The sequence below is a fragment of the Salarias fasciatus genome, chromosome 1 (genome assembly GCF_902148845.1).
Source record: "Salarias fasciatus chromosome 1, fSalaFa1.1, whole genome shotgun sequence".
Lineage (NCBI taxonomy): Eukaryota > Metazoa > Chordata > Actinopteri > Blenniiformes > Blenniidae > Salarias > Salarias fasciatus.
The window spans coordinates 23,177,249-23,204,933 of record NC_043745.1 but is presented as its reverse complement, the minus strand read 5'-3'; the positions used below and the strand labels follow the sequence as shown (position 1 = coordinate 23,204,933).

General features: G+C 44.1%; 2 protein-coding genes across 3 annotated transcripts; both read left to right on the top strand.

The window, feature by feature from the left end:
* Nucleotides 1-675: 675 nt before the first annotated feature.
* ipo7 (importin 7) lies at nucleotides 676-13,441 on the top strand. Of its 2 annotated transcripts, XM_030089560.1 has the most exons (26): nucleotides 676-868; nucleotides 3,349-3,430; nucleotides 5,440-5,593; nucleotides 5,720-5,878; nucleotides 5,987-6,143; nucleotides 6,264-6,383; nucleotides 6,493-6,587; nucleotides 7,022-7,106; nucleotides 7,204-7,338; nucleotides 7,478-7,577; nucleotides 7,664-7,740; nucleotides 7,931-8,047; nucleotides 8,423-8,512; nucleotides 8,603-8,768; nucleotides 8,863-9,023; nucleotides 9,140-9,268; nucleotides 9,977-10,043; nucleotides 10,141-10,266; nucleotides 10,369-10,466; nucleotides 10,557-10,646; nucleotides 10,783-11,003; nucleotides 11,122-11,330; nucleotides 11,437-11,643; nucleotides 11,743-11,859; nucleotides 11,952-12,098; nucleotides 12,130-13,441. In XM_030089560.1, exons 1-25 carry the CDS (start codon nucleotides 785-787, stop codon nucleotides 12,047-12,049), a joined length of 3,144 nt encoding a protein of 1,047 aa, XP_029945420.1. In that variant the 5' UTR covers nucleotides 676-784; the 3' UTR covers nucleotides 12,050-12,098; nucleotides 12,130-13,441. The 2 variants fall into 2 exon arrangements, with proteins under 2 accessions (XP_029945420.1, XP_029945412.1); XM_030089552.1 differs by having other exon boundaries at nucleotides 11,952-13,162.
* Nucleotides 13,442-14,137: 696 nt separating this feature from the next.
* On the top strand, nucleotides 14,138-23,520 carry LOC115393586 (switch-associated protein 70). The gene is made up of 12 exons (XM_030098656.1): nucleotides 14,138-14,266; nucleotides 14,928-15,068; nucleotides 16,758-16,931; nucleotides 17,023-17,247; nucleotides 18,025-18,171; nucleotides 18,250-18,358; nucleotides 18,524-18,705; nucleotides 20,129-20,236; nucleotides 20,572-20,738; nucleotides 21,600-21,798; nucleotides 22,161-22,257; nucleotides 22,953-23,520. The coding sequence occupies exons 1-12, from the start codon at nucleotides 14,171-14,173 to the stop codon at nucleotides 23,081-23,083; spliced, it is 1,776 nt and encodes a 591-aa protein (XP_029954516.1). The 5' UTR covers nucleotides 14,138-14,170; the 3' UTR covers nucleotides 23,084-23,520.
* Nucleotides 23,521-27,685: the final 4,165 nt, after the last annotated feature.

Genomic DNA, 27,685 nt, shown 5'->3' with positions numbered 1-27,685 from the left:
ATTTGCATGATAGCATTAAATTAAGAAAATGAAATAATTTGAGATCCATAAGTGTTCTATAATCAATTCTATTGTGTTCTATTTATTCTACTCTATTCTATCTATCTGTGCTTAGTATTTGCATCATAATCAGTGCAAACCAACAGGTTATCATTGAGTCCTTGGGGGTGATGGGCACAAAAATAATGGATCCCTACTACCGTTTCGTTAATGGACATTCTATAAAGCTATAGAAATGCCAAATTGCACATCCAATGGATAACGGAAACATTATTTGGGCAGCACAATAGATGGATTGCACAAATAATGATTCCACACTTTCTTATTTAATTTGTTGCCAACTCATTCAGTCCTGGAAATGGGTGGCTCGATGAAATGAGTAGTAGTTTTACCCCAAACTATTTGTTTTATTTCATGATCACTTCTCAAAAAACTAAAAGGAGGAAACCGTGCTGGGAAAAAGCTGTTCCTGTCCACACTTCATATGCCACCATAATCGATTCATCAGAAGCCTCTTAAATGATTATGTTTGAAATTATATTAAATTGCATCTGTGTAAATCCTCCAGTAGGGGTGCTGTTTGATGAACTACAACTCCCATCTGCCTTCGGTCGCAGCCGGATGTTCGTGTAGCACAAATTTGGCGCTGATCTATCCGGGTACTCCATTCACTGCTTCCTTTCGCGCCGGGTAACCGGAGAGCTGTGCGTCCATGTGCGCAGTGACTGGGAACTGATAGACCTCTGAAATATTAAAAAAATCCGAGCCGCAAACAGTTTTCGTGATGGATCCAGAGTCTTTGGTCGAGGCCCTTCGGGGTACTATGGACCCCAACCTGCGGGAGGCCGCGGAGCGACAGCTGAACGAGGTAAAAAGTTGCGCTTAGCCCTCAATGGTGATGTGAGTTGTGGCGCCGTTTCAGCTCGGGCCTCGGCCCGTTGACAACATCAAGATGGTGCGATCACGCAGACGCCGCTCCGCTGCTTCCACCGAGAAGCGCCCCCAGCTCAATTCCACTCCGTCTGCCCTTTAACTTTCACTGCCCTCAGCCCCGTCCTCACTTTTCCCCCGATCCCCAATGTCATCTCGGTAGTTTCGATGACACACTCGTGTTCCAGTAACCAGCGTCAATGTTAGCTCCATGTTGAGCCAGCTGTGCGGCTAATGCTAAAGAAGCTAACCAGATAATTGTTAGCTGGTCACACACCGATTCGTTAACAGTTTGGACTCTTTTCAGCGCTGACACGATACCAGTACAACACGGAGAGTGGGTTAATCGATAAATGTAGCTCTGAGAATGGAGGCCATGTGCTAGTTTGTCTATTTTGAAGCTCTTAATTCCTGTGTCGATGTGTGGCTAACATTAGCTAGCTCACAGAGATACTTGTTGGAGCTACCGCTACATAGCCATAGCTGCTGCTCACGTGTCACCGTGACAAGCCCTGAACTGCGTACAGTACACAACAACCAAATAAATGTGGACAATTTCCGAACCCTTTTCCGTTGTTTTTTTCCACCTACGCTTCGCTTCGCTGTGGTTTCTCAGATGCTTCATTTAAATGGAGGTTCACTTCATCCGGAAGGTCCATGTGAGCTAAGGTTACCCGAGTTAGCCGCACTGTTTCACGTGAAGTTAAAGCCAGCCGCGTCCCCATCCGCCATTTGTCTCTATTCTCTTCTGTGTACATATCTTTTCCAGTAATTTTATGTCCTACAGAAGCAAACTTATGATTTTTATCAATGCCATAAATTACCGATCATTGGATGTGTCACGGTTAATCACGATTTTCGGGAATTGCATCATTTCTGATAGCATCACTGTTGCTGCTGATGCGGACCCTTTAAACTCATGTTTCAGTTTTGACAATGAATTTATTTTATCGTTGTTTTGTGACAGTATTCAAACGAATTTTAGCCCCCCAACTGTAAACAATAGTAATACATTATGTTCACGAGGTCATGTTAATGTCATATTAAAGTAACTTTTTTCATTTCCAATAAAAGTTGATACATTTTAGACTACACAATGTGGTTATATTTAAGTGTACATGTATGGTATGAGTCGATGCATGTATGGTGCACTGTATTGAAATTGATGTGGAAGGCGGTGTCATTTGCCTAATCAATACTGAAACTCAATAGTGTTGTTCCCTGTGGGTATTTCCTTTGTTCAGCATAGGATGAAACGTCTTCAGCACACTTGAAGAATATCTCTCAAATCTAAGCCACATGGTCCCACCGATCATATTCATCTCTGCAGTTCTGTCTTCAGATTTCTGTTGTTCTGAACTATTATAGACTGATTAACAACACACAATTAAATTAATCGCCTGGAAGCTGTTTAAAATTAGTTTATTTAAGCTTTGATTGTCATGCAGAACCAAAGTCTTCATTTTATTTTGTTTTTTTTATAGCCAAGTTTCTGTATGAGATAAAAGAACACTGCTTTCATCCGGTACATGTGTCACGGACACCAAAAACACAAAGGCTTATTTATGTGTCATATCAAGGTGCTACTCATCCTTTCATCAAAGTTAAACACGTAATGCTCTAGTCAAGTTATTTTTAGTTATCCAATAGGGCTTAATATTTTTAACACCCACATATACACTGAGAGTGATGGTTCGCTTGAATGGCAAACCTCGGCGTATTCTCTCATGGCTGGCTGGGGTTGTTTGAGTTTGGTGTGTAGCATAGGAAATCAGGACTTCTGGAGGAGGATTGAGTAAATCTTTCTAAATACAGCTCTTTGCTATTTCTTGTTTTTTTTTTTGTGGGAAATTGTTGAAATAGAGCTGCAGAGCATATTTGTTACTGAAGAACCCATAAAACGCAAGCGTGTCTCTCAACAATCTCACAAATCAGTTTTGCAGGTTCAGAGACACATGCAGTGCAGCAGTGATCCATTATTAATTCCCAGCTAGTTAATGTCTTAATAAGAAACATTTACTTTTATGAAGCTTGTGATTTTCAAGACACTATCAATAATTTAATTTCCTGTACACTCGCATCATGATGTGTAATTGTTACAAAATGACAGTTCATAGTTTCTTTCGTGTTTTAAAAAAGCTTACCGATCTGAACATTTACCTTGTAAAGTGCGTATACATTGTTTTTGTTGTCAGTTGCATAGTAACTGTTGACGCGCAAGTATGACTTAAACCATCCAAACAGTGTTTACTGGATGAACCGTGTCAAAGAATCTGTCATCCAAAGGATTAAGTTGAACTTTGATTGGACTCTATGGAAAGAAAAGATGAATAAATTGATTGCACACTAATCATCAGAACGATTTCAAATGTTACGTGTGTTTACAAGTGGTTAACATTCAGCTGTTCTCATTTCCAGGGTCACACCCAGGTAAACTTTGTGTCCACTCTGCTGCGCGTCACCATGTCTGATCAGCTGGATTTGCCAGTCAGGCAAGCAGGTGAGCATAAAACGCAACGTGCGTTTAGTTCAGAGTTTGATTTTCACACTGCTTGTTCACTTTTCCCCCGCAAAAAAACCCAACAGTTTTCTACTTTTTGTTTTTTATCAGCGTTTTAAGACTAACCTGGATCCACCAGACTGTTGAAACACAGCACACTTTACCAGCTGGTGTTTCAGCTGACACTGCATTCGATGAGAAATCAACTAGAAATGCTTCACGATCTCGAGTTAAACATGTTGCTTATGTAAGTTTTAGAAAGGTAGATTTTTAGCAAGGCTGCATGATTCACGCTGATGTTTTTGTGAGGCTCGAGTGCCACGCTGAAGTGCAGTGCACACGTGGAGCTAGTTAAATATAGCTTGTTTTGCTCCTGTCAAACGCTGCTCTGGGGGGGAAGACGTTAATGAAGGGAGGGGGTTAAAAAGTTAGAATCTCAATCAAAGTTGTCCGTGCGTGTGCATGGACTGTATGCCAATCATGGTGTGCTTTTTTTTTTCTTTTCGTTTCCACAGCACTGAGATGTATTTTAGTGCAATAAATTACTTTTGCTGCCTTCAAATGTCTGACGGTGTTGGAGTGAAGCAGCGGCAGTGGCTCCTCCGGACCACACAGAAGCTGTTGAAATTATATTACAAGTAAAACTGATTATGATCCTAATTTACTTTGCCGGCGTTCGCTCGCTCAGTCCGGCCAAACGATTTATGAACTCGTCCAGCCTGGTGATGGTCAGCAGTCCAAAAAAAAAAAGTCTTTCTTGATTCCTTTTTGCGGAAACGATCACCGCGCATCTTTCAGGCTCATTTTAGGTGATTGACAGCAGTTATATAATTTTGCTCAATAGATCAATCAAATGCTTTCAAAGCAGTTGTTTCACAGCCGAGCGTCTCCAGAAAGCATGACTGAGTGTGGGTTTGAGTTGTGGCTGAATTCATGTTGGCAGGATATGAGGTGTAAGCTGTTTCTGAGATTTATTTATTTATTTGCTGTCAAATTGATACAAAGGAAATAAATAACGTCTTATCTAGGGAGGTCACGGTACTTTGAAAGGATGTCAAGTTAAAAGCTTGGTTTTACTCTCTTTATATATATCTGCTTATGTGTATTTCTCATCATTACCAAGGTTAATTACATATATTTGTGCTTTAATGATCTTTTTTTTGCTTTGCTCCACTGCAGCAACTGTTTCTTATATGTGGAGATAAAATTATCTGGTATCTTGCATATCTTTTAGAAATTGTTCAGTGTACACAAAAGCAAGTAAAAAAAAAAAAAACTTGGTCATGATAGTTCAGTGATTCTTTACATTTCGTCGCACTTCTTTATAATCCTGCCATCAAAAAGTAATTTATCGTCCTAATCTATTTAAAAGACACGCGGCGATTTCACAGCGTCGGGCAGCATTGTCGTCGACGAAGGGGACGGCGTTTATACGCTCCGTCAGCAGCGATAGGCTGGATTATGATTGCCTCGCTGGTTGTGTAGACATTTGTGTCAGCAGTCTGCCTGCGAGCCCTCGCTCCTCCACGGCCTCAGATGCCTCTAACTGCGCAGCTCAGAGTGAGGCCCCACGCTGCAGATGTGAACCCAGCTGACACCCCGGTGCAACATTCGAAACTACTGAACTACAGACGGGAGAATTTATTTCAGTAGCTTAATACATTTCTGGATCCAGGCTGCTGTGTTGCCAGCTATATAATAGAATATTGTTGTTTGAGGAGATTCATCAATTGTACAACAAAACCTTGTAAGGAGAGGAAAATGTTTCTCGTCTGTCAGCAGTGCCAGTCACTCAGGCGCTGTGTGAAAATGCCTTCAGTGGCTCCTTGAACAGCTGGGAGATGTCATTAAGACGCAGTTTAAAGAAGAGTTGTCAACAACAAAGCAATTAAACATTTTAGCTTTTTTTTTTGTGTGTGTGTGTGACATTTGTCAGTATTCACTCTGTGTGTTTTCAGTTTGGTTTTTCTGCCGTCAACATCTAACATCTGCGTTCTCCCTGTGCCAAGGTGTGATTTACCTTAAGAACATGATAACCCAGCACTGGAGCGATGGAGACGTTTCGGGCACAGAGACGCCTGTTAACAACATCCCCGAGGAGGACAGGCAGTTCATCCGAGACAACATAGTGGAGGCCATCATCCACTCCCCCGAGCGCATCAGGTAACCACAGAATGTGCCGGCTGCGTGGAGCCAGAGCAGCTCTTTTCCTCCCAACGCCACTCCACGAGTATTTCTGCGCTTTGCCGATTGCCCGATCCAACGCTGGGTCTTCCAAATTTCCCTCAGGGTTCAGCTGACAACATGCATCCACCACATGATCAAGCACGACTACCCTGGCAAGTGGACGACCATCGTGGACAAGATTGGCTTCTATCTGCAGTCAGACAACAGCAGAGCGTGGCTGGGGATCTTGCTCTGCCTTTACCAGCTCGTCAAAAACTACGAGTAAGCTGGAGCTCTCAAGGCTGACCCTTTTGCTTCTTATATCATCATTTTAGCTTCGTATCGCAAGTCTGACCTTGTCATGCTGATGCAACGTACGTTTTTGTCCAGATACAAAAAGCCAGAAGAGCGTCAGCCTCTCGTGGCCGCCATGCACATCTTCATGCCTATGCTGAAGGAGCGCTTCATCCAGCTCCTCCCGGACTCCTCCAGCGAGTCTGTGCTCATACAGAAACAGATTTTCAAAATCCTCTACGCCCTCTTCCAGGTATTCCAACATTAAGAATGCTCTACTCCAGCAAAGAAATTGTTCATTGAAACCGTATTAAATACGAATGTTCTTCAGACGGATAAACATTTACTGATGCAAACTGTCTGATGTCCGTAGTACAACCTTCCATTGGAACTCATCAACAGACAGAACCTGACAGAGTGGATGGAGATCTTGAAGACAGTCGTGGATAGAGATGTTCCGCCGATGAAGAAACTGAATGAGTTCACGCAAACTGTAAAGATCTGCTCAGTTTCCTAAATGAGCTCATTGGATTTTTTTTTTTTTTTTTTTTTTTTAATTCCCCACGAGTGGGTTTTTTTCAACGTGTTTCTTGTCCGTGCAGGAGACGATGCAGATTGATGAAGATGAGTGGCCTGAGCTGCCATGGTGGAAGTGTAAGAAGTGGGCCCTTCACATCCTGGCTCGGCTGTTCGAGAGGTAAAATACAACAAAAACACACACCTTTACAGCTTCCAAGCTGCTTTTAAAAAGAACCACTCAAAATGACCTACATTTAAAAAAGAATATTCATATAACGACCTTGTTCAGCCTTCATAAATCAGAGCTATTTTCCCCCCTCAATGATTGCTAAACTCATGAGCTGCAAACAGCATGGCAACTTTGAGGATTATTCCATTTCTTTTATATTTAACATCTGTAAGCAGCCAGTTACCATGGAGACCAGTACAACCAAAACGCTGTCTCTGCCTGCCTGTTTACACGCCCCTTCAAATGCTCACGTTCTGTAATAATCAAAGGACACAACTAACTCTTTTATCTCTCTAATTCACATGATGGACACTTTTTTTCGAGGAGCTTGCATTTGGGTGCCTGTTCTATTAATTTGTTTTTAAACAAACAACTTTTTTAAGGTATGGAAGCCCCGGCAACACAACCAAAGAGTACGCCGAGTTTGCTGAACTTTTCCTAAAGGAATATGCAGTTCCAGCGCAGCAGGTGAGAGCTTGACAAAGCCAACCGTCGGCCGCAGCAGCCCTCCGGTGAGGCCGCGCCACAAACGAAAGCCGTTTCCTTTGTTCACTTGTTTCTGTAGGTGCTGCTGAAAGTCTTATATCAGTATAAGGAGAAGCAATATGTGGCTCCAAGGGTACTCCAGCAGACACTCAACTACATCAACCAGGGCATCGCACACGCCTTGACATGGAAGAACCTCAAACCACACATTCAGGTAGAAAGACGGGGGCAGGGTTATTCACAACATTGAGCCTTGTGTTTGGTAGAATGTTGTCTGTAATGAGTGTAATTAGCTGTCCAGTGCTCGACTTCTGCCATATTAACGTTTCCTTGTCGCACATTCTGTTTTTCAGGGCATCATTCAGGATGTGGTGTTTCCCCTCATGTGCTACACAGACAGTGACGACGACCTGTGGCGGGAAGATCCCTACGAGTACATCCGCATGAAGTTTGGTAAGCAGGGGGTGAAATGTCCCGTAATCCTAAAGGAATCCAGCCTGATGACTAAGCCCGACTCAAATCTGACCTGTCTCCATTAGATGTGTTCGAGGACTTCATCTCGCCTACAACCGCAGCGCAAACGCTTCTATTCACTGCCTGCAACAAAAGGAAAGAGGTGAGTTGTTCTTACTTACTGTGTCCTTCACGGATTTGGTCCGCCATTTTTTTTTTTTTTTGTGTGTGTTTTTTTTCCCATTTGTCACAAGTATTCCTATGATATAGGAAATAAAATGACTTCTGCCTTTGAAAAAATTCATTTTTTTAGAAGATCAGAAGGACAAAAACTATTTATTTGTTCTCTTTAGGTGCTGCAAAAGTCGATGGGCTTCTGCTACCAGATCCTAACCGATCCCGCCTCCGACCCAAGGAAAAAAGATGGCGCCCTGCACATGATTGGCTCTCTGGCAGAAATCCTGCTGAAGGTAAACTAATGTTCGCCGGCTTGTTTGGATTATGTCTTAAAGATACCTTTTTGTTCCAGTTGGATATAGAGACCTTAAAATCCTCCTGTCAGCCGTTCGCCAGATAAAGTAAATATTGGTCGTCTGTATCGCCTGTCGTAATGGTAAAAACAGCAGTCGGCTTTACGGGGAGGGGCACTTGGAGATGTGAAAGTCCAGCCAGTTATGTTCAGTTTAAATTCTTTTTAATATGTCATCCTCAAAATATTGACAGGAGAGATTGTGGGTCTTTTTCTTTATCAGGAGTTTCAAAGGGAACATACTCAGTTTTCTGAATATATCTTAATATATAAACTATCTGCTGAATTTGACGACTGTAAAATCTGTTTTTGACAGAAAAAGATATACAAGGACCAGATGGAGTACATGCTGCAGAATCACGTCTTCCCCCTGTTTTGCAGCGATCTGGGCTACATGAGGGCCAGGGTAAGTTGAAATCGATGACAGGAGGCCGTCCTGTGACATGCATTACTCTGGTTAATGCGAGCTCTCTCTCTCATCCTCGTCTCCTCACAGGCCTGCTGGGTGCTGCATTACTTCTGCGAGGTGAAGTTCAAAAGTGACCAGAACCTGCAGACGGCCCTCGAGCTGACCCGCCTCTGCCTCATCAATGACAACGAGATGCCGGTCAAGGTGGAGGCCGCCATCGCCCTGCAGGTGCTCATCAGCAACCAGGAGAAAGGTGAGCGGCTGGTGCAGCTGGTGTGTTTAGCTCATGTAAATAAAGGTGAATCCCGAGGGCGTGCCCGGGCTGACGTCTGACCTGTGTTTTCCAGCCAAAGAGTACATCACTCCCTTCATCCGGCCAGTGATGCAGGCGCTCCTGCACATCGTCAGGGAGACGGAGAACGACGACCTGACCAACGTCATCCAGAAGATGATCTGCGAATACAGCGAGGAGGTCACCCCGATTGCAGTGGAGATGACACAGCACCTGGTGAGCCTGCATGTTAAAACCAAACAAACAGTTGCCTCGTATTCCTCTGTGAACATGAATGACAATTCAGCTGACGAACACAGTCATCAAAGCCCGTCCGTTCACTCTCTTTGCAGGCGATGACGTTCAACCAGGTGATTCAGACAGGGCCCGACGAAGAAGGAGGCGATGACAAAGCTGTGACGGCCATGGGCATCCTCAACACCATCGACACACTGCTAAGTGTGGTGGAGGACCACAAAGAGGTCAGCGGCAATAACCGCTAAGTGCGCCGCCCACACAAACGCGCAATAAACACACACTCACGCTTACTCTCTCTCCTGACTGATCGCTCCTCTTGATGCCACTTCCTCTGTAGAAGCAGCTCTGGTCCGCCGCAGCGTTCTTGCCAACACATTTGAGCCACCCACCCAACTCCCGAGAACACACTCTGTTCTCACCATGTTTGAAATGACTCAGAGGCTGAGACAGGCGCTAGAAATAGTGCCGGGGCATGCTGCCACCGTATCTGCTGAAACACGGAACCAGTGCCGCTCAAAGCCAAGAAGCCATTAGCTCTGACCAAGCATTGAGGATCTTTAGATTGCTTAACACCTCAGCAGAGTACGATTCCGAAGTTGTCAACACACAGTTAGCTGGTTTTTCTTTTTAAGTAGACCCTTGATTTTTGGGAAAGATTTGAGTTTGTGTACGCATTCGAGAACAAGAAGTCTGTGCTCACCAGCTGAAAGGCAAATAACATGGATGAAAAACTGCTCATCTTTGTGTGGTGAAGCCAATCATTGACTCACAGTGGATTTAATTCATGCAAATTACCCTCAATGCAGTTTTCGTCCTGCAGTGTCAGATTTATTTTGCATAAGTTGCACTAATAACAAAATGGCTATGGAGGAACTGGACACAGCTCTGACTTTGACTTCACCATTCTGAATTGCCGTTGTCCTGTTTTGCAGATCACAGAGCAGCTGGAGGGCATCTGTCTGCAGGTGATCGGCACCGTGCTGCAGCAGCATGTGCTGGGTAAAAAAAAAGTTCTTGTCCCTCCATATTTAAACAATGGAGACGGTTTCTTTTCCTGCTTAACACCTTTCTTACCCTTTGCCATTTGCTTACGCAGAATTCTACGAGGAGATCCTGTCCCTGGCTCACAGCCTGACCTGCCAGCAGGTGTCCAAACAGATGTGGCAACTTCTTCCACTTGTGTATGAAGTCTTCCAACAAGATGGATTTGACTACTTCACTGGTACGTCGGTAGGAAGAAAGGAGGATTTGTATTTGACGCCTGAAATATAATGTTAGATTTGTGACAAACCTCAGCTATGCTTACTTATTGATTCTCTTTCAGATATGATGCCTCTCCTTCACAACTACGTCACAGTTGACACAGAGGCCCTGCTATCCGACACCAAACACCTTGAGATTATTTATAGCATGTGCAAGAAGGTAAAGTCATTTTAAGACTGTGTTGAAGTAGAAGTTCTTGTAAAAAAAAAAAAAAAAAAATGCTTACTATTGCTTTGTCATTCCACTCAGGTCCTGACAGGCGATCCAGGCGAGGACCCAGAATGCCATGCAGCTAAGCTGTTAGAGGTGATCATCCTGCAGTGCAAAGGCATTGAGCAGGTCTGTCTGAAGTAGAAAGTTCTATTTATGTCTCACAGAAATCAATGAGGCGCTACTAGAAGACTCTCAACTCACCGGTTTAAGACCTGGAGTTCCAGGAGTTCGGCTGCTTATAAGACGTGTTTGACCGTTTCAGGTCGTCCCCTTGTTTGTGGCCGCCGCGTTGGAGCGTTTGACACGGGAGGTGAAGACCAGCGAGCTGAGGACGATGTGCCTGCAGGTGGCCATTGCCGCACTTTACTGCAACCCCCCCGTCCTCCTCAACACCCTGGAGAATCTCCGCTTCCCCAACAACACTGAGTCGATCACGAACCACTTTATTTCTCAGTGGCTGAAAGACGTGGACTGCTTCCTCGGGTAGGTTTTTGTTGGTTAAAGTTACAGCCCGACACGCTCCCGTGTGACGACTGGCACCCAGCCCTGCATGTCCTCCAGAGTTTACGGTAAAAATCTGTTTCCCCTCGCTTCCCTTCAGTCTCCACGACAGGAAGATGTGCATTCTGGGACTCTGCGCTCTCATCGATCTCAATCCCAGGCCGGAGGCCGTCAACCACGTGGCCGACAAGCTCGTCCCAGCGGCCATCCTGCTGTTCAGCGGCCTCAAACGGGCGTACGCCTGCCGAGCGGAGCACGAGAACGACGACGACGATGACGACGACAATGGAGAGGAAGACGACGACAACGGTACGGCCCATCGTCCGTTTGCAGCAATGCAGTAATTAGAGATGCACCGACGCCACTCCTCTAAAGAGCGCTGATATGAATGCTTTTCCCCCGAATCTGATCGTAGCTGAGCTGGGCAGCGACGAAGACGACATCGACGAGGAAGGCCAGGAGTACCTGGAGATGCTGGCGAAGCACGCCGGAGAAGACGGAGACGACGAAGACTGGGAGGAGGACGACGCCGAGGAGACGGCGCTGGAGGGCTACACTACAGCCGTGGACGACGAAGACAACATGGTGGACGAGTACCAGATCTTCAAAGCCGTACTACAGAGTAAGAGAGAGGCGGGGGGGGGGGAGGGTCTCCCGTGTGGATCGCCGTCTTCCGTCCGTGAACGTTTCCGCTGACTTTCTCTCGTCTCCGTCTCGCCAGATATCCAGAGCCGCGACCCGGCGTGGTACCAGGCACTAACACAAGCCCTCGACGAGGAGCAGGGCAAACAGCTTCAGGACATTGCCACACTTGCAGACCAGAGACGGGCAGCACACGGTGAGTTTCCGGCCCTCGAATGCGCATCGATGCTGCAAACTGGGACTTGATTAGTTTTTAAGCGCCGTCTCTCATTGTGTCCTCAATTACAGAATCCAAGATGATCGAGAAGCACGGCGGCTACAAGTTCACAGCGCCAGTGGTGCCATCTACTTTCAACTTTGGAGGCACCGCTCCAGGAATGAATTGAGTCATCTTGTTCTACTTTTTATTACTCTGTGACTGATTGTAGTGAAGTGAAAAAGAAAAAAGAAAAAAAACACGAAAAAAAAAAAAGCTTGTGTTGTTCCCTTAAGTAGTGGTTCCAGAACTGGTTCTTCTCAGTCATTCTTCAATCTATCAAATGGGGAAACTAGTACCAGAAGATGTGGGAAAGCAACCAAAATGTAACCAATGGCTGGGGAAAACAAACCAAGAACTTGAGCACGATGCGGGAGAAGAAGAGAAGAAGAAGCTCTGAACAACGCTGTCTCCTGGAGTCCGGCGTGGGAGAGACACCATGACAGCAACTCTTTTGTTTTTTTCCCACTTAAACAAAAATTTTGGGGGATGAACAGAATCGATAATGGGACTAAATATTTTCATTATCGCTGTTGTGGCCAAATGGCCGTAATAAGATTATACCTCTGGTAGTGATCAAATGTAATTTTGTGCATAAACAAACACTCATGTTTATGTACATACAAGCCAAGGTTATTGGTTTTTCAAGTAGCCTTGAGAAATAACCGGAGGCATTTGTAAGGTATCAACAGCTGTATTCATATGTAGCATATTGGATAATACATAGCACTATGTGATGCCTGATCTCTGTAAATTAATGACTAGCACTTTCATATTGTTCAGGTCTCCTAGCCTTCTGTATCAGACTGCAAATTTTTTAAATTGAAAACTATTTAAAAAAAAAAAAAAGGAAAACAGCTGTAACTTTTGTTACTTTGCAAGTGACTTCTGTAACGGCTGGTCGGCATGCTTCATGTTACAGAGCGGATCAGCGGGCAACTTGGAAACATCGACATGTTTATTTTTTTGTTGTTTTTTTTTTTTTTGTTTTTTGTTTTTTCTTTCCAGGAAAAGAGAATGCTCTTGGTGTTCAGTACGGCTACAGGACAAGTGTTTATGAGCACTGGAAGTGCAGTTGGATACATCATTGAAGCATGTACAATTGGACTTTTATCGTGAAGGTCTCAAGCTTTTGGTTGGTGTATGGATGAACCATCTATATATACAACATATTAAAACAAAAGGAAAAAAAAAAGCGAAGGGAGTTCATGACCATGAGTGTTTTTATTGAACAGACACATTTGTGTCGAAGACACTGGTAAACGAGTGGAGTACTCGTCTCGTCTTTGAGTTGGCTATAACTTGGTCTCAGCAATATAAAATGTGAAATAGAAAAATATAACATTAACCCCACGAGAAGGTCGACCGACTTGTACTGATGGAACGGAAAGAACACGGCGTCGACTCAGCAGTTGCCTTCTGAAGTGTGTCGTTGCCTCATTTTACTCGACATAATGCAGTTTCTGCATGGTGAACTCATTCCTGTAAAAATCTGTAAAGGTTTATGTGTAATTAAACTAGAGAACAAAACCTGGGTCCAGGTAATTTTGTAACGTTAAGAGTTAGCAGTGCTTGGGTCTGTCTGTTTGGAATAAGAGGATTCACCAGTTCACTTAGAGGACGTGTGCGACACATCGGGAACAGGTTGATGAACAGCCAAACCTCATCGGGATCGACTGTTGGTAGCTTTGAAGGCTTTGCTGTGCATGAATGCTCTTCTTTTGGATGAAACCCTTGAGTGTGGGGGGTGTGGGTCTGAATCCTGTTTGTGGCATTAAGGCTATAAGAACGGGTCCAGCCTCATGTCAGAACCAGTACTGAAATAGCTCGTGCTCTTGCCTCAGTAAACCCTGGTTCATTCCTGATGGATGATTTACATCTTGAACACACCTTTTGGTAATCTGCACAAAAACCATTGATTTGGCTTCATAAATAATGGATCTCTTGATCGCGCTGTTCATTTTCCCCGAAATAAATAAGCATGCAGTGCTCCTAATCTATGAATCTTTTGCATTTTGATAATTTTGCGTAGAGGGAATACACCACCAATCTTGTGGGGATCCATTATTTGCGCAGCGCCATCGGTAGATCTCTTCCATTCTTCATTTTGGACGCATGGTGGCGCCATCAACTTCTGCCTCAACGTGCTTCCTGCCAGAGGCGGATAGTTTCAAACCACAAAGACTCCCAGCCACTCACCCAGAAACACACACACACACACACAGACGTGTGGAGACGCTGTAGCGGGAAGATGTGGCCTCGGCAGGAGCTTTTAAAGCCGATATGGCACGCATTCTCAGCCCTGGACCTGGACCATGAGGGGAAGGTGTCCAAGTCTCAGTTGAAGGTGCGTCTCTTCAGCTCCGGTTCAGCCTCGCAGCTCTGCCCGCCTCCCTGAAGACACCAGCAAACTGCAGAAACCTCTAGTTTCAGTCTGGGGCGCAGAAATGAGTTGCTCTTGAGTTTTGAAAACATGCAAGGAGTGCAGAGATTTTGTGAAAAACTTCACAGAGATGTACTTTTTCCGCATTCGTTGGCGTTTTCGCAGTGATGACAGTAAATTGATCTTACCTGCGCGTTGGAATCTTTATAATAACTGTTTTACAGGCTTCAAGGATTAGAATATAATCTGTAACTGGAGCAATAATCTTATAATGTGTTGTATTATCACTGTGAATTGATGAATTATTCCGCTTGAATTTATTCTGTAATGACATGAAACACGATGTCACTGTTCAGTTCCTATCTGCACATTTGTTACTTTAATATTCTATTTAAACAAAATCTATGAAAAAAACTGTCAGATGCCTGTGAAGGTCAGGTGGTGCATTTTTGTGGAGCCATGGTTTGTTTGGTGTCCCTTGAACAGATAACCAGATTGGACCCCTCTCTTTAATTTCACTTTTTTTTTTTAATTTTCAGTTCAGAAATTTGCATATTATTGTGAGTTGCACAGATGAATTTGCACCATATTTCCTCACCCGCAGTGTGTTTTGTTGGTTTTTCAGGTGCTGTCTTACAACTTGTGCACGGTGATGAGGATCCCTCATGACCCCCTGACCCTCGAAGAACATTTCAAAGACGACAACGAGGGGCCGGTCTCCAACCACGGCTACATGCCGTACCTCAACAAGTTCATCCTGGACAAAGTGAGAACAAAGAGTCGTCGCTCAATTCCAGCAATTCCTTTCAGTTCTCTGTGAAGAGTGCAACTGTCAGAAGAGTTACTTTCTACCAGGGTTGAAAAACAGAACAATGAAAACATATAACTCTGGGAAAAAAGTACTGAAAGAATTTCACTTATACACAGTAGAAAGTATTGCTTATTTTTGTCAGATAATAACAGGTTTATGGCAGCGTCTGCGTGTGGAATTCTCACTCATGCGGATATACAGATATTGCCGTACCAAGTAATGGTAAATCCGTATTTCTGAACTCTCCAGAGCCTCCAGTTTTTATAGTGGACAACTCCAAGTTTCACAGCTTTGTGTATGCAGGAGTTTGAAACTTCCCATTTTTTCCCATTTTTTAGAAATCAGCAAAAATTAGCAACATCTTTAGAAATAATTTATAGTTTTTATTATCAGCATTTTCTCCAGCGCCTCAACCCTGAAAAAGATAAAGTGTTATGAAAGATAGACACTTGTCATAATAACTTGGCTACTGAGTTATTATTTTAAGCTCTGTGGGCTTTATGTTTAGTTTAAACTATTAGTTTAATAATAAGACACTTTTAACATTTTAATTAAGAAAAAAAGTGTGCGTACAAACAACAAACTGTATGCTTCATTAAAATCTTGAATACACTCCAAACAGACGTCCTGTCTAACAGAGGTCTGTTTGTATTTATTAATTTTTTTTTTTGCTAAACTGATTGTCCTCTCTTTTAGATTAGATGAATGATAGTCTTTGCAGCTCAGTTTTAGAAACGTAGGCATGTCAGTAATTTATTTCTGACTCAGTCTGTCAATGTTTGTATTGCTAAAGCAGCCATAACTTAGCACCAAACTTACTTTTCATTTCATTTTTAAAATCTGGTAATGTATTTTCTATTGAAGCAAGATTACTTGGTCTGCTATAATACTACTACAACTAATAATAATGATGATGATAATAATGATAATGCTAATAGTAATAATTTCTAAATTTAATTATGGTGTGCTTCACATTATGAAATGCTAAAGTGCTACAATAATAATCCATCAGTATTCATAAAAACAATGATTGAAAAATGTATTAAAATCATACAAACTGTGAAATAGAAATGTTTTGAGTTCTTTCTTTAAGCGCATCAATCATTATCATAATGTTAGCTATTAGCATGTCGTAGTTCACTCAAACAGCTTTGTAAAGCTTTTTCTAATTTGGATAAATGTCAGTTATGCAAACAATAAAAATAGTAGAAATCCACCAACACAGACCTCTCTGCACAGACTGCATGACATTATGATGACTAATGGTGATCTGTACTATGTAGGAGAGGAAATGGCCACAAGCACTTCTTGTACCCACACTAATCTGTGTTTTTGGCTTTTTAATAGACGTTACTTAATTGTTTTGAATGCGGTGGGACTCGTCTATGCAGACAGTTTTCTACATGTTACTGCTGGAGTTTCGCTCTTTGTGCTCAGAAGCTGTTTGCTTGGTTTGCTCTCGTGGGCTCTGACTTGAATGAAAATGAGCTGTTTAATTGCGACATGTTTGTACCCCACATCCTGCAGACTTGAGGTTTTTGAAAGGAGACAAACTTGGGTGTCCTGTTTAGCATTTTGTAAACACATTGCTGACTGCTGCCGAGCAGCCTGACTGTAACCCGGTGTTTCATTTTCCTCTCACAGGTATGCCAAGATTTTGATGTGGAGGAGTTCAACAAGATGTGCTGGACTCTGTGTTACAAGAAGAATATACACACCAAGCATCTGCTCATCTCAGACCACGATGCTTTCAAAGTCTGGTGTATTTTCAACTTTCTGTCAGAAGACAAATATCCTCTAATCATCGTCATTGAAGAGGTATCTGACAGGAAGCTTCCACCGTTCCTCTTTACTGTCGCAATCAATCCCAAGAAATGTTTTAAACTTTTTTGTTTTCTGGCCTCTTTAGATCGAGTACTTCTTGCGAAAGCTGACTGAAGCCATGGGGAGTGTATGGAGCGAGCCTCGCTTTGCAGATTATAAGCTGAAGATGAAGACCAAGACGTGGCTGACCGCCTGGGAGCTGATCGAGCTCGTGGGGCTCGGTTACTTCAGCCAGGGCGTGAACCGCCACTCTATGTCCATGGGCATCGACGCCGTCTTCATCGAGCTCATACTGGACGTGCTCAAGCAGGTCAGACTGCAGCTTCATGCCTCCCACTGATCTAATGTTTCACCTTCCAGGTTTTGCTTGACCTTTCTCAACATCTTGTAATCCTGAAGTATTACCACAGTTTACTAAAGAAAGAAGTAACACCTAATGCTGGTTTGTCATTCACACTGTTTGGAACACAGTCACACTGCAAGAAGTCAACGGCTTTATCAGACAGAAACACTGTGGTCACCAACAAGAGACTGATTTAGACCTTCACAGTAAAAAATGTGTACATTTTAAACATACACGGGATCATTTCCACAGATGTTTACTTTATCAGGATAATACTGTGAGCGATCACTTTAACAATAAACAATCACACAATAATGTTATTTATTGCGTTGGTTGTGAATCCCAATTCACAAATGCAGCAATGCACGCAATTTGCAAATTGGTTGATGGTTTGAAATCTCACATCACTCTGTGTGTCTGCAAAGTGCTCTCAGAGATGTGTGAGGACCTTGCCCAGGCAGTGCGATTCAGCGGATCATTGAACTCATCCCGTTGTGTTGCAATTAAAAGATCATGTGATCTACATGTTTGATTTGACAGAGGATTTATGACACATTGTCTTCTTGACACACACACACACATCTTGGCGTCCTGCCAGCGGTGTGATTCAAAATACCAAAGCTCTGATTATGAGCTTGCTTCTCTAACTTCTAGACCGCCGCTGCTTAACTCACTGCTACATTAACATCAATAATTCTGGTGGAGAAATGAGGTTGACCTTTGACCTCCATGCTGCTGTTGAAGGGATACATGTTGAAAAAAGGCCACAAACGGAAGAACTGGACGGAGCGCTGGTTTGTCCTCCGACCTTCCTCTCTGTCGTACTACGTCTGTGAGGATCTGCTGGAGAAGAGAGGAGACATTATTCTGGATCAAGCCTACTGTGTGGAGGTGAATAGTTGTGAGCGTGCATGACATGTATAGTTTTTGCGTGATATAACTAACATTTTTGTAATTTTCCTCCTGCAGCCTCTCCCAGAGAAAGAGGGGAAGAAATGTCTTTTCATCATTAAATGTGCTGATAAAAACTTTGAGATCGGCGTGTCTGACAGGAAGAAGAGGCAGGACTGGATCCAAGGTACGGAGCGTGTCTCAGGCTTCCCCATCATCCCGTCTCGTCATTACCATGTCGCGGTGTTCCCAGTTGTTTCTCCTGAAGCTTTTATCTTCTCTCATTTTGAATCAACAGCACGTTAACAGCCAACGTCTGTGTTTCTCTCCGTCTCTCTTCCTGCGATGGCAGCGATCCAGACGTGCATCCAGCTGCCGAGGCGGGGGCTGACGTCCCCCCACCGGGAGGCTCGGCTGAGCCGCCGGGAGCTGCGGCTGAGGCGCCACGTGGACGAGGACGACCTGTCCGAGAGGATGAGGCAGCTCCAGGCCGCCAACGAGAGCAAACAGAGGCAGCTGGAGGACATGAGGATGGTCTGTGCTTCACTTCACCCAGACTGACATCAGGGAGCAGTTCAGGTGTCGACACAAGCTATCAGGCTGTCTCAGGCGTACGGATAATAAAACACGGGCTGTTGACGTCTGTAGAGATTCTCTGATCAGAGTAGTAATTAAAGTAGTATTAAAGTAAAATGTGTTGACCGCCGAGCTGAAACCAGAGTAATGACCCATGAAGACAGAAGAAGAAAGGATGAGACGAGAAAAAAGAAGCAACAAGTTTTGGAAATGAGTGTTTTATAATTATGTTTGATGAGCAGGGAAGGTGTGAGAAAACGTGATCATGACAGTGTGAGAAAGTTGAAGCTTTTAAAGAAAATAACAGCAGACGTGGGAAAACCGAGAATGGTCTGAGTGAAGAGACAAATGTTCTTACTGATCCTTGATATGAACTTAAAGAATCATTTTTGACCACCATTCAGAGAGGAGACAATTCAAGGTGCTCATACTTGGTGACAATAAAATTGAACATTGCCAGAAAATTATATTTAGCTTAAATTGAAACAAAAAAGCAATACAATAAACTATCACTGAAGTTGCATTAAGATATGAACCGGTATAAAGTTTACAAACAGGTGCCTCTACAAACATGCTTTGATCAGAACTCTTTTCTGGAGTTATGTTACTAAAATGGCAAGCATCACAGCTTCGAAGGGGACGCTGTATGTATAGTTATCATGTCAGCATGTGCAGTTTCATAGTTTTTTCTTCATTAATCTTATCTTTCTTTCGGTCGCTGTGGCTCAGTTGGTTAAGTTTGTAAGTTCCAGTGAAAAATATGCTTTAAAAGTGAAGGTAATTTTTCAGTTGGCGGATTAAGCTGAGCTCTTATGATGTCTCTGCTCAGTTTCACCCTATATGTGGAAAGAAATCATTAACATTCACTGGTTATCTGATAAGTCAGAGGTTTCCGGACACAGTGCTGTGCAACTCAGATATTCTATGAAAGTAGTGTGTTGCTGTCTGCTCACAAGAAAAAGGGCAACAAAAGTTTCTATGCAAATGACAAGCCTGTATCAGTCGGGGACACCTGCATCTGAACCATCAGAGTTATGAAACATTATATGTGAAGCTACACTTCTGCTTTTTGTTCTACCAGATGGCCTTTTTGAACTGTCTTAAAACATTCTTCATTAGAAGGCGTCATCGCTGATAGTGTGAAGGCACTTTACATTTAGAAAACTCCACTCTGAAAATGTGTCAAACTGACTGAAGGAAATAAATTCCTCTTGTGATGTTTGTTCCTTCGTTTATCGCTCAGTAATGAAAGCACAGTAAGAGATTCCCTTAAAACCAGACCGTCTTTATCTACTGCTGTTGGTGAATGAATCCTCTCACGGGGTTACTGTGGAATCACGACAGGTCGACAAATGATCATTTCCTCTTTTGTGCTTGACAGAAAATGGAAGAGGCTGAAGCTAAAGCGGCGCTGGAGGAGCTGAGGAGAAAGAAAACTCAGGCAGACCTGCAGGATCGCTACAGAAAGGACCTGGAGAGAGAGAAAATGGTACCGCGCCTCCCTCAGCCGCTCCAAAACACGTGTTGCAGCATGGTGTTACCTTTAAATGATATTCCCCCTGATGTTGAGACAGCTGCAGTCTGTCAGAAGAGGCAGCTTTGACAAAATTCAATGATTATATTCTTTCAGAAAGGAGATTGTGTCATTTCAGTTGGTATTTGCAGAAATAGATAAAACCACAGTGAAGCAAATGTCATAATACCAACACAAAATGCTGATTCACATCTTATTGGTAGATAACTGCAACGTGTGAGTGAGCCTATTTGTGTGTGTGTGTGTGTGTGTGTGTGTGTGTGTGTGTGTGTGTGTGTGTGTGTTTCCAGGTGCGTCAGCAGATGGAGGAGCAGGTGGCTCAGAAGTCCAGTGAGCTGGAGCAGTATCTGCAGCGCGTCCGCGAGCTGGAGGACATGTACCACCGGCTGGAGGAGGCCCTGGAGGACGAGCGGCAGGCCAAGCGGGACGAGGAGGCCATGAGGAAGCTGCAGGCCAAGTCTCACAAACACACACACACACACACACACACACACACACACACACACACACACACACACACACACACACACACACACACACACACACACACCCACACACTGACACTGAGCAGGATGTGAAAATGCAAGAACTGATCACAGAGATATCACCCACTGGGTTAGATAATGAAGCCAGACTAACAAATACAGAAATAGTTACAGTCTGATACTTTCAGCTGTTCATTTATCCTTTCTTTTTCTTTTTTTTCCATAAAGCTTGGAGGATTTAATTTTTAGCTATGTATGCAAATGCACTTGTTTGAGCAGAGGGGGAAGTAATGCAGTGCATTTACTTAAATACTTTATTTATGTATAGTTTCTAGGTATCTGTACTTAACTTGAATAATGATCAAAGTGCATGCCAGGGGCAGTGAAGGGGTGGGTGAGGTATGTTTTTTTTCCAAGCACCAGCACGCGTTTATCCCTGATAAAACAAGTCAATTTTAAATTGATTAAAACACATATTTACGACTGAATATACCGTAAATGTCATAAAGAAAATAACAGTTGCTGTTATTTGACTCATGTACAGTGTTTTTACTAAACCAAGCAAAAATGTGTGTATTTTAGCCTCCTCTGCCTCTAAGGCTCTGAGGTATTTGAAAGATCCAACTTGCAAGACCATGAAAACAGTGTGGAATCATAGAAAACATGCAGTAGATATACGATGTTATCGTGCAAATCACTTCCATTCAGAGTCAATCAGAAACAGTTTCAGGTTTAATGTGAGCACTGCGCTCTGCAGCACCTCTCTGTGATTCATCCTTGTGTGTGTGTGTGTGTGTGTGTGTGTGTGTGTGTGTGTGTGTGTTTCCGGGCAGGCTGCTGGAGGAGGAGGCAGCGAAGAGGGCAGAGCTGGAGCAGATCCACCTGCAGCAGCAGAGGGCGCTGTCCCAGACCCAGGCGGAGAATCAGGAGCTGCTGGCCGAGCGGCTGGCCAAGGAGAGAGGCCTGCAGGCAGCCATGCAGCAGCTGGAGAGACTGGAGAGCGAGCGGAGGGGGGCGCTGGAGCAGTACCAGGTCAGAACTGGCCTCTGCAGCAAGACCCTGCTTTTCATGGTGCTAAGTTGAGCTGATCGGGCTGAAATCTAGAGAAACAACTGCTTTTCCTATCTCTGTGATCAGGTTCGTTTTTGTTAGTTTGAGACTTAGTTCAGAGGACGACATTACATCTCACCTCTCAACAACTGTTGAGCCTAAAGTACACAGAGTCCAAAATCTGGCTTATCAAAAATGATGTGACGAATATGGCCTTAGCAGCTGTTCATCCATCTCTATGTTCTGAAAGTTCACACGGTCTGACCTGTAGATTTCATTCACATGTCCAGTTGTAAAATTTCCCTCTGGCATTAAAGAGCACTTGCATTGTGTTGCATTGTTAGATAGTATCGAAAAACCTGGAGCGAGCAGCGAACAAGACGAAGAAGTGGAAGGACAAGGTGGCCAAACAGGAGGGGCTGCTGCGTCTCATCCAGCCAGGTACAACCTCTCACTTATCAGCCTCGGATGATTCATGAATTTATGGCCATTTAACTGGTAATGATTTGATGCAGATATTCAACCGCATGTAGAGACATTTATTCTCATAACAGATGGACTTATGATGAAATACTACACTGTAGTGATTCAAGCATTTTACACATTCAACATTGTAATCTTTTATAAGATTTAAAGATGAATTCTTAGTAGGGGAAGTGTCGTGTTTCCATCATTAGAGTGCAGACACATCAGGAGGGCCATGTTAATGTGGCTGCTGATGGGTTCCCCCCCCCCCCCCCCCCCCCCCCCAAGTACTTTGTGCAGCTTGTTGAACCATGGATTTCTCCCCCCTGCATCATTGCTTCTCGTTTTAATAAGTGCATTCAACATTCTGAAATAGCGAACTACATTTTATGACTTTGTTTTGTGGTTTTAATGTGCTGTTTGATGTGTGGGGCTGTAATGAACAGAGCATACACCAGTGTTTCTTTGAGTTGTTGCGAGTTGCATTTGGAGGAAGTTATCTTATTAAAATATCAGTGAGGAAATTAATCTTCTGGTTTATCCATATTTGGCCACACGTGATGAAGCACATGAAGCACATCAGACGACAGGAGCTAAAAATACCATGTTTTGTGTAAGAAATCCATTATGAAGTTCATGCTGTTGAAATACTCTCATCTTTTCACTTTTAGGAGACAAAGCACCGCAGCTGATCACTAACTGGGGTCCCGCTTCGTTTACCAACTCTGAGCTTGAGCTGAGGAAGAAGACGTGGCAGGACAGTAAGATCCAGGCAGCTCAGGCTCCGTGGCCCAACGAATAAGACTCTTATATAGGCCGACTACGAGATAGATGACACATGGCTAAATTCTCTGAACTCGCACTCCTGTTCTCATCGATAACAAACGATAATGGTGCTGAAATGAAGAGGCAGCATGAACCTTTGTTGAGCTGCTGATGCGAGAAGTAATGAGTCACAAGCACCCATGTTACTGCAATCAGGTCTTATTTCGAGGTTTATTCATGACTGTATTTTTCAAGCATGTAATTAAGTCCCACAAGAGCAGAATTTTTCCCATGTTACCACCTGAAACCGACTGTGATCGGCTTTTCTCCTTTTTGAACTGTGAGTCATCACCTGTCACAATAACAAATTGCAAATTGAATTACTATTGCAACCTTTTTTATCAGGCAATGTGTTTATACTTTTAACATAAAAAGTAAAAAAAAAAAAGAAGAAGAAGAAGAAGAAGTATCACATTTTCAGGGCTGTTTCCGCCTCTGGAAATAAACACAAAGTGCAGCAGCCGTTTGGCACGAGATGTGTGATATAACAATGACACATTTAGTCTGTTTTCTCCTGTTTACAGTAAACTTTGTCATATAAATCACCTCTACACCCTCTTTCTTGTGGACTTTTACTGTAAATCCTTCATTTGTCAACGGGACGGTGGTCATCACCTCTTGAACCATTTCTGTCATGTCTGAGTGAGCGGCAGCATCGGACCGTGTTTCTGAGGAGACAGTTCATTCATTTAAATGAAGAATCCATTTAATTAGTTGCATTTCATCTCATCCAGACATACTGAAACAGAAACCGAAGTGTTGTTTTGTGCTCGGTGTTGAACACGCTCTGCAGTCATCTTGTCTCTTGTGAGCAGCGTCCACCAGGTGTCACTGTGTGAACAGGATCCTGCAGCTTCCCTCCTGGAGCATCTTCCCACAGCAAAATACATGTGCGAGAAGACGCTGTGTGAACAATATGTAAAGAGGACTGAGGAGCCTCAGCGTGCCTCATTCCCACATGTGACCCCAGACCAGACCTCTGCTTGGGGTCTTCTTTATTTAAAACATGTCTTTCTTTGAAACCACATCTGATTTCTTCTAAGAAAGGATGTGGACCCCCTCCTCCAAAGTCTGGTTAGAGGAGAGGGTTTGATTTTTATCACAGTGAAGCCAAGCAACGGTCCGCTTTCCTCCGTGGTCCACATGGGGTCCTCATGGCTGCAGGGAGAGGGAAGATATTCAGAAACCTCCGTCATCTCCTGAAGCTTCCTCCAGCGTCTCTGGTTGGACGTAATGCCACTGTTTGACTCACCAGGAATGTCATCTCTTCTCATCCCATTCGAACATGCCTGGACGGCCTCAGCTGAGAGACTATGAGGGGCCGTCGGAATAGTCAGAAACCCAAAGCGCTTCATCCTGCAGGTGCATCTTCATCCAGTTCAGGGTGGATCAGGTGAAAAAGTCTACTGCAGGCAAATACTGGACCTTGGAGGTCACCGATCTGAAGGTCTGCTTCAGTGTAAAGCCGTGTTATCAACAGAAAACCACTGATCTGATCCAAGCCGGGGTCACACACACAAACATGATGATGGACTTAAAAAGTTTGAAAAGCTGCGATGCATTAACAGCTTTCTCTCTGACAAAACAATGAAGGCTTTATTCCGTCCGTCAGGACGCCCAATTCAGATTCCCAGCAAAGATTGGTGTTGCTTTGAACTGACTTGCCAGGCCGATGTGAGCGAGATGAAACACACACTCCCTCATCGTGCCATGTGCAGGTCGGCAGATTGAAGAAACACGAGCTGCTCCTCCGCTGTGCCTACATATGAGCAATCAGTGCAGACAGTGTAGGGTCAGTGCTGCTTCGGTTACCTCCCTGATCCGTCTGACAGGTCTGTAGGTGTTTTACAATATGACCTTATTGTTCAGTCATCAGAAAGCAGGCTGAATCACACTCCATGCAGCGGCGGAGGTCTCGATTTTACTGGATATGGGTGTGAAAACAAATCAGTCTGTGCAACAATGAGCGACTGTTCTCACACGTACACGTCACCTCTCCCTCTATCTCACCTTCGCGTTTCAGGGAAAAGAGAGACGGCGTTACAAGAACGGCGTCTCTGGGTGAGACAGCCGGCCGTGGGTTCATGTCCGTCTCATGCCTGCACAACGAGTGTCTTCATTTCCCCGACCTAAAAAGCATCAACCCACTTTAATTCACTCATCGTTGCGAGACGAGGAGTTCATTTTGAGTTCAGAGTTGTCGGAGGTGGAGATAAGACGCGCACCTGCATTCACGCCTTGATCCATCAGTCCGCGTTTCTTGATCCCAGCAGGTTGCTGAAGAAAGTTCGTGCCTGACTGCCGAAATCCCTGAGCTAACACCGCAGCATGAAGTAGATTTTTATCTGACAAAAGATGACATAAACCTCATTGATTCTCTCTTTTTTTTTATGACACTGTTTGGAATAATTAGAAAATATTCCTAAAAACAGAAACCCAACATTTGTTTTTGTTGCTCCGTCTGTGATTCACTGCTTGATAAACAGATTTGCTGTCCACATTTCTTCTTGAAGAGGTATTTATATCTCAGAATCTGAGAAAAATGTGGTGCCTTTTTTTTTTTTTTTTATTGCAAAGACTATTCTCAGAATTGGGAGTTTGTGATCTCCGTAGCTAAATTGCACAAGCCCCGACATTCCACGTATCTGTAGTTGTCTCACCCTCGACCCAGGGGTCCGCAGAGCAGCGTAATGCCCAGAACCAATTCATCTGATTCCCGTCCAAAACATCCTCTTCCAAACTGATTTGAAACTGGAACATTTTATGGGATTGTCTGCTGGTGGAAAAATGCCTGGCAGATGCTCGGTTTCTGGGTTAGATGACTTCCCACAGTGACTTCACTGAGCAGCTTGTTGAAACCGGGGTTCTCCTGCACCGCGGAGAACATCAGGGGCCTCGGAAAAAACGCTGAAACCGGGCTAAGAAAGCAGACAATGAGACAAACTTCAGATCTATTCTTTGAAGCCACAAATCACGCTAAATGGCCCTTTTCTGTTGGTGGATGTGTGGGCCGTGTCTGGATAGCATCATGTTGATTCATGTGTTTGATAATCCCGCTAGCAGACCCCCGTGTTGCTGCCGGTATCTGACATCACCCTGATATCTCGGGTGGGACTCGGTGGTGCGTGTCGAGCTGTTGAGATCAGCGTTTGGAAGAGGTTAACGCTGAATTTCACGGCAGGTGCCCGCCAAGAGTGCAAAAGGTTGCAAAGTCAGGAAGGCCCCCCCCAGCTCTCACTGCCACACTGCTGAAGCACCCAGGAAATGGAAACTGCTGCGCAGCTCGTTCCTGCAGGGATAACGGGATTTGTCGGACCGGTGAAATAAATCAGCATCATCTGTCACTGGAGTATTTTTGGGGGCCTCTGGACAGACCAATCAACATTTACTACAAGTATGACTCCATTTGAAGATTAAGGGTCCAAAAGCAACAGATACACGCAATCTTGGATTTATAGGCTGATCTTGATTCGTCTTCTTTAGTGACAGCGTTGTGTTTCAGGCCAGCTGACACCAATCACACTGAACTCCGCAGAAATGCCGCCAAGTTATACAAGGTCGTGATTACACAGCAGTGTATTTGAAACATTGTCCTTCTTAAGGATAATAAATGCTTTCATCGGTAATGCGCTCCAACGTTGCAGAAGAAATCAATGAAGGAGACAGTCATGTTTTCTGACTCACGTCATGGTTACGCAACGACAGTCTTTCATCTCTTTTAAACATTTACACGACGATAAGTCGCTCGAATGCGGCTCGATGCAGTCAGGACGAAAGAGATATGTGAATCGCTAATTGAATAAAATGGCTCTCGTGTAAAACCGCCATTTTTTTTTTTTTTTTTTTTTTTTTTTGTTCGTGTTTCATGAGAAGATGATTCCTGTCATGCCATTCCACACAGTCCTGCCGGATTACTTCCGCCTGTTTGTAGGCAGACACCCTAATCTCCGTACCCAAAACCCAAAGCAACAGGCTAAAAATGGAGGGAAAGTGCCAGAGGCTCGGTCCAGATGTTGGGGCGCTTCAGCTCTGCACCTGCTGCCTGTGAGGGGCCAGCTGCAAGACTGGGGGGGGGGGGGGGGGGGGGGGGGGGGGGGGGGCACAAACACCCCCAACGCCCGTTCTTCCTCTGACCTCTGGTTCCTCTCTGACACCAGACTTTCGAAGGATTGCAGGAGTGCCGCTTCGCGCCGCCAAGCAGGCGCCGCTCAACCTGAGCCGGGGATCCTGCCCGGTAACAGAGAGACGTCCTCTCCGGGCCCAGAAACAAAACATGAGCTACAAAGGTGTCCGTTTACCTTCCACTGAGATAAAATCCTCGTTAAAGATAAGACGGCTGGAAGAGGCCAGAAAAACGTGGCGATCACAAACGTTTCGAGTTTCTCTGTGACGAAAGTCTGTAGATCCGTCTGTCAGTCACTGTTTATATAGTGCTGTTTAAAACGGAGGTTAAAAGTGCTTTAATAGGTGATAAAAACCAGGACTGGTTTTCAGGGTTTTTTTTTTTTCTCTATTTGAATCTCTACTAGAAAACACATTTTGGTGTACAAACAGAGCAAAGGCCACTTTGGAAATACCT

Excerpts from the sequence above, each read along its gene's own strand:
- ipo7 (XM_030089560.1), top strand. The coding sequence starts at position 785 with ATGGATCCAGAGTCTTTGGTCGAGGCCCTTCGGGGTACTATGGACCCC. Across the intron at positions 3,431-5,439 it reads TTTGCCAGTCAGGCAAGCAG|GTGTGATTTACCTTAAGAAC; the intron begins GTGAGCATAAAA and ends CCCTGTGCCAAG. Across the intron at positions 10,467-10,556 it reads TTTATAGCATGTGCAAGAAG|GTCCTGACAGGCGATCCAGG; the intron begins GTAAAGTCATTT and ends CATTCCACTCAG.
- LOC115393586 (XM_030098656.1), top strand. The coding sequence starts at position 14,171 with ATGTGGCCTCGGCAGGAGCTTTTAAAGCCGATATGGCACGCATTCTCA. Across the intron at positions 17,248-18,024 it reads TACTGGACGTGCTCAAGCAG|GGATACATGTTGAAAAAAGG; the intron begins GTCAGACTGCAG and ends CTGCTGTTGAAG. Across the intron at positions 20,237-20,571 it reads ACCTGGAGAGAGAGAAAATG|GTGCGTCAGCAGATGGAGGA; the intron begins GTACCGCGCCTC and ends GTGTGTTTCCAG.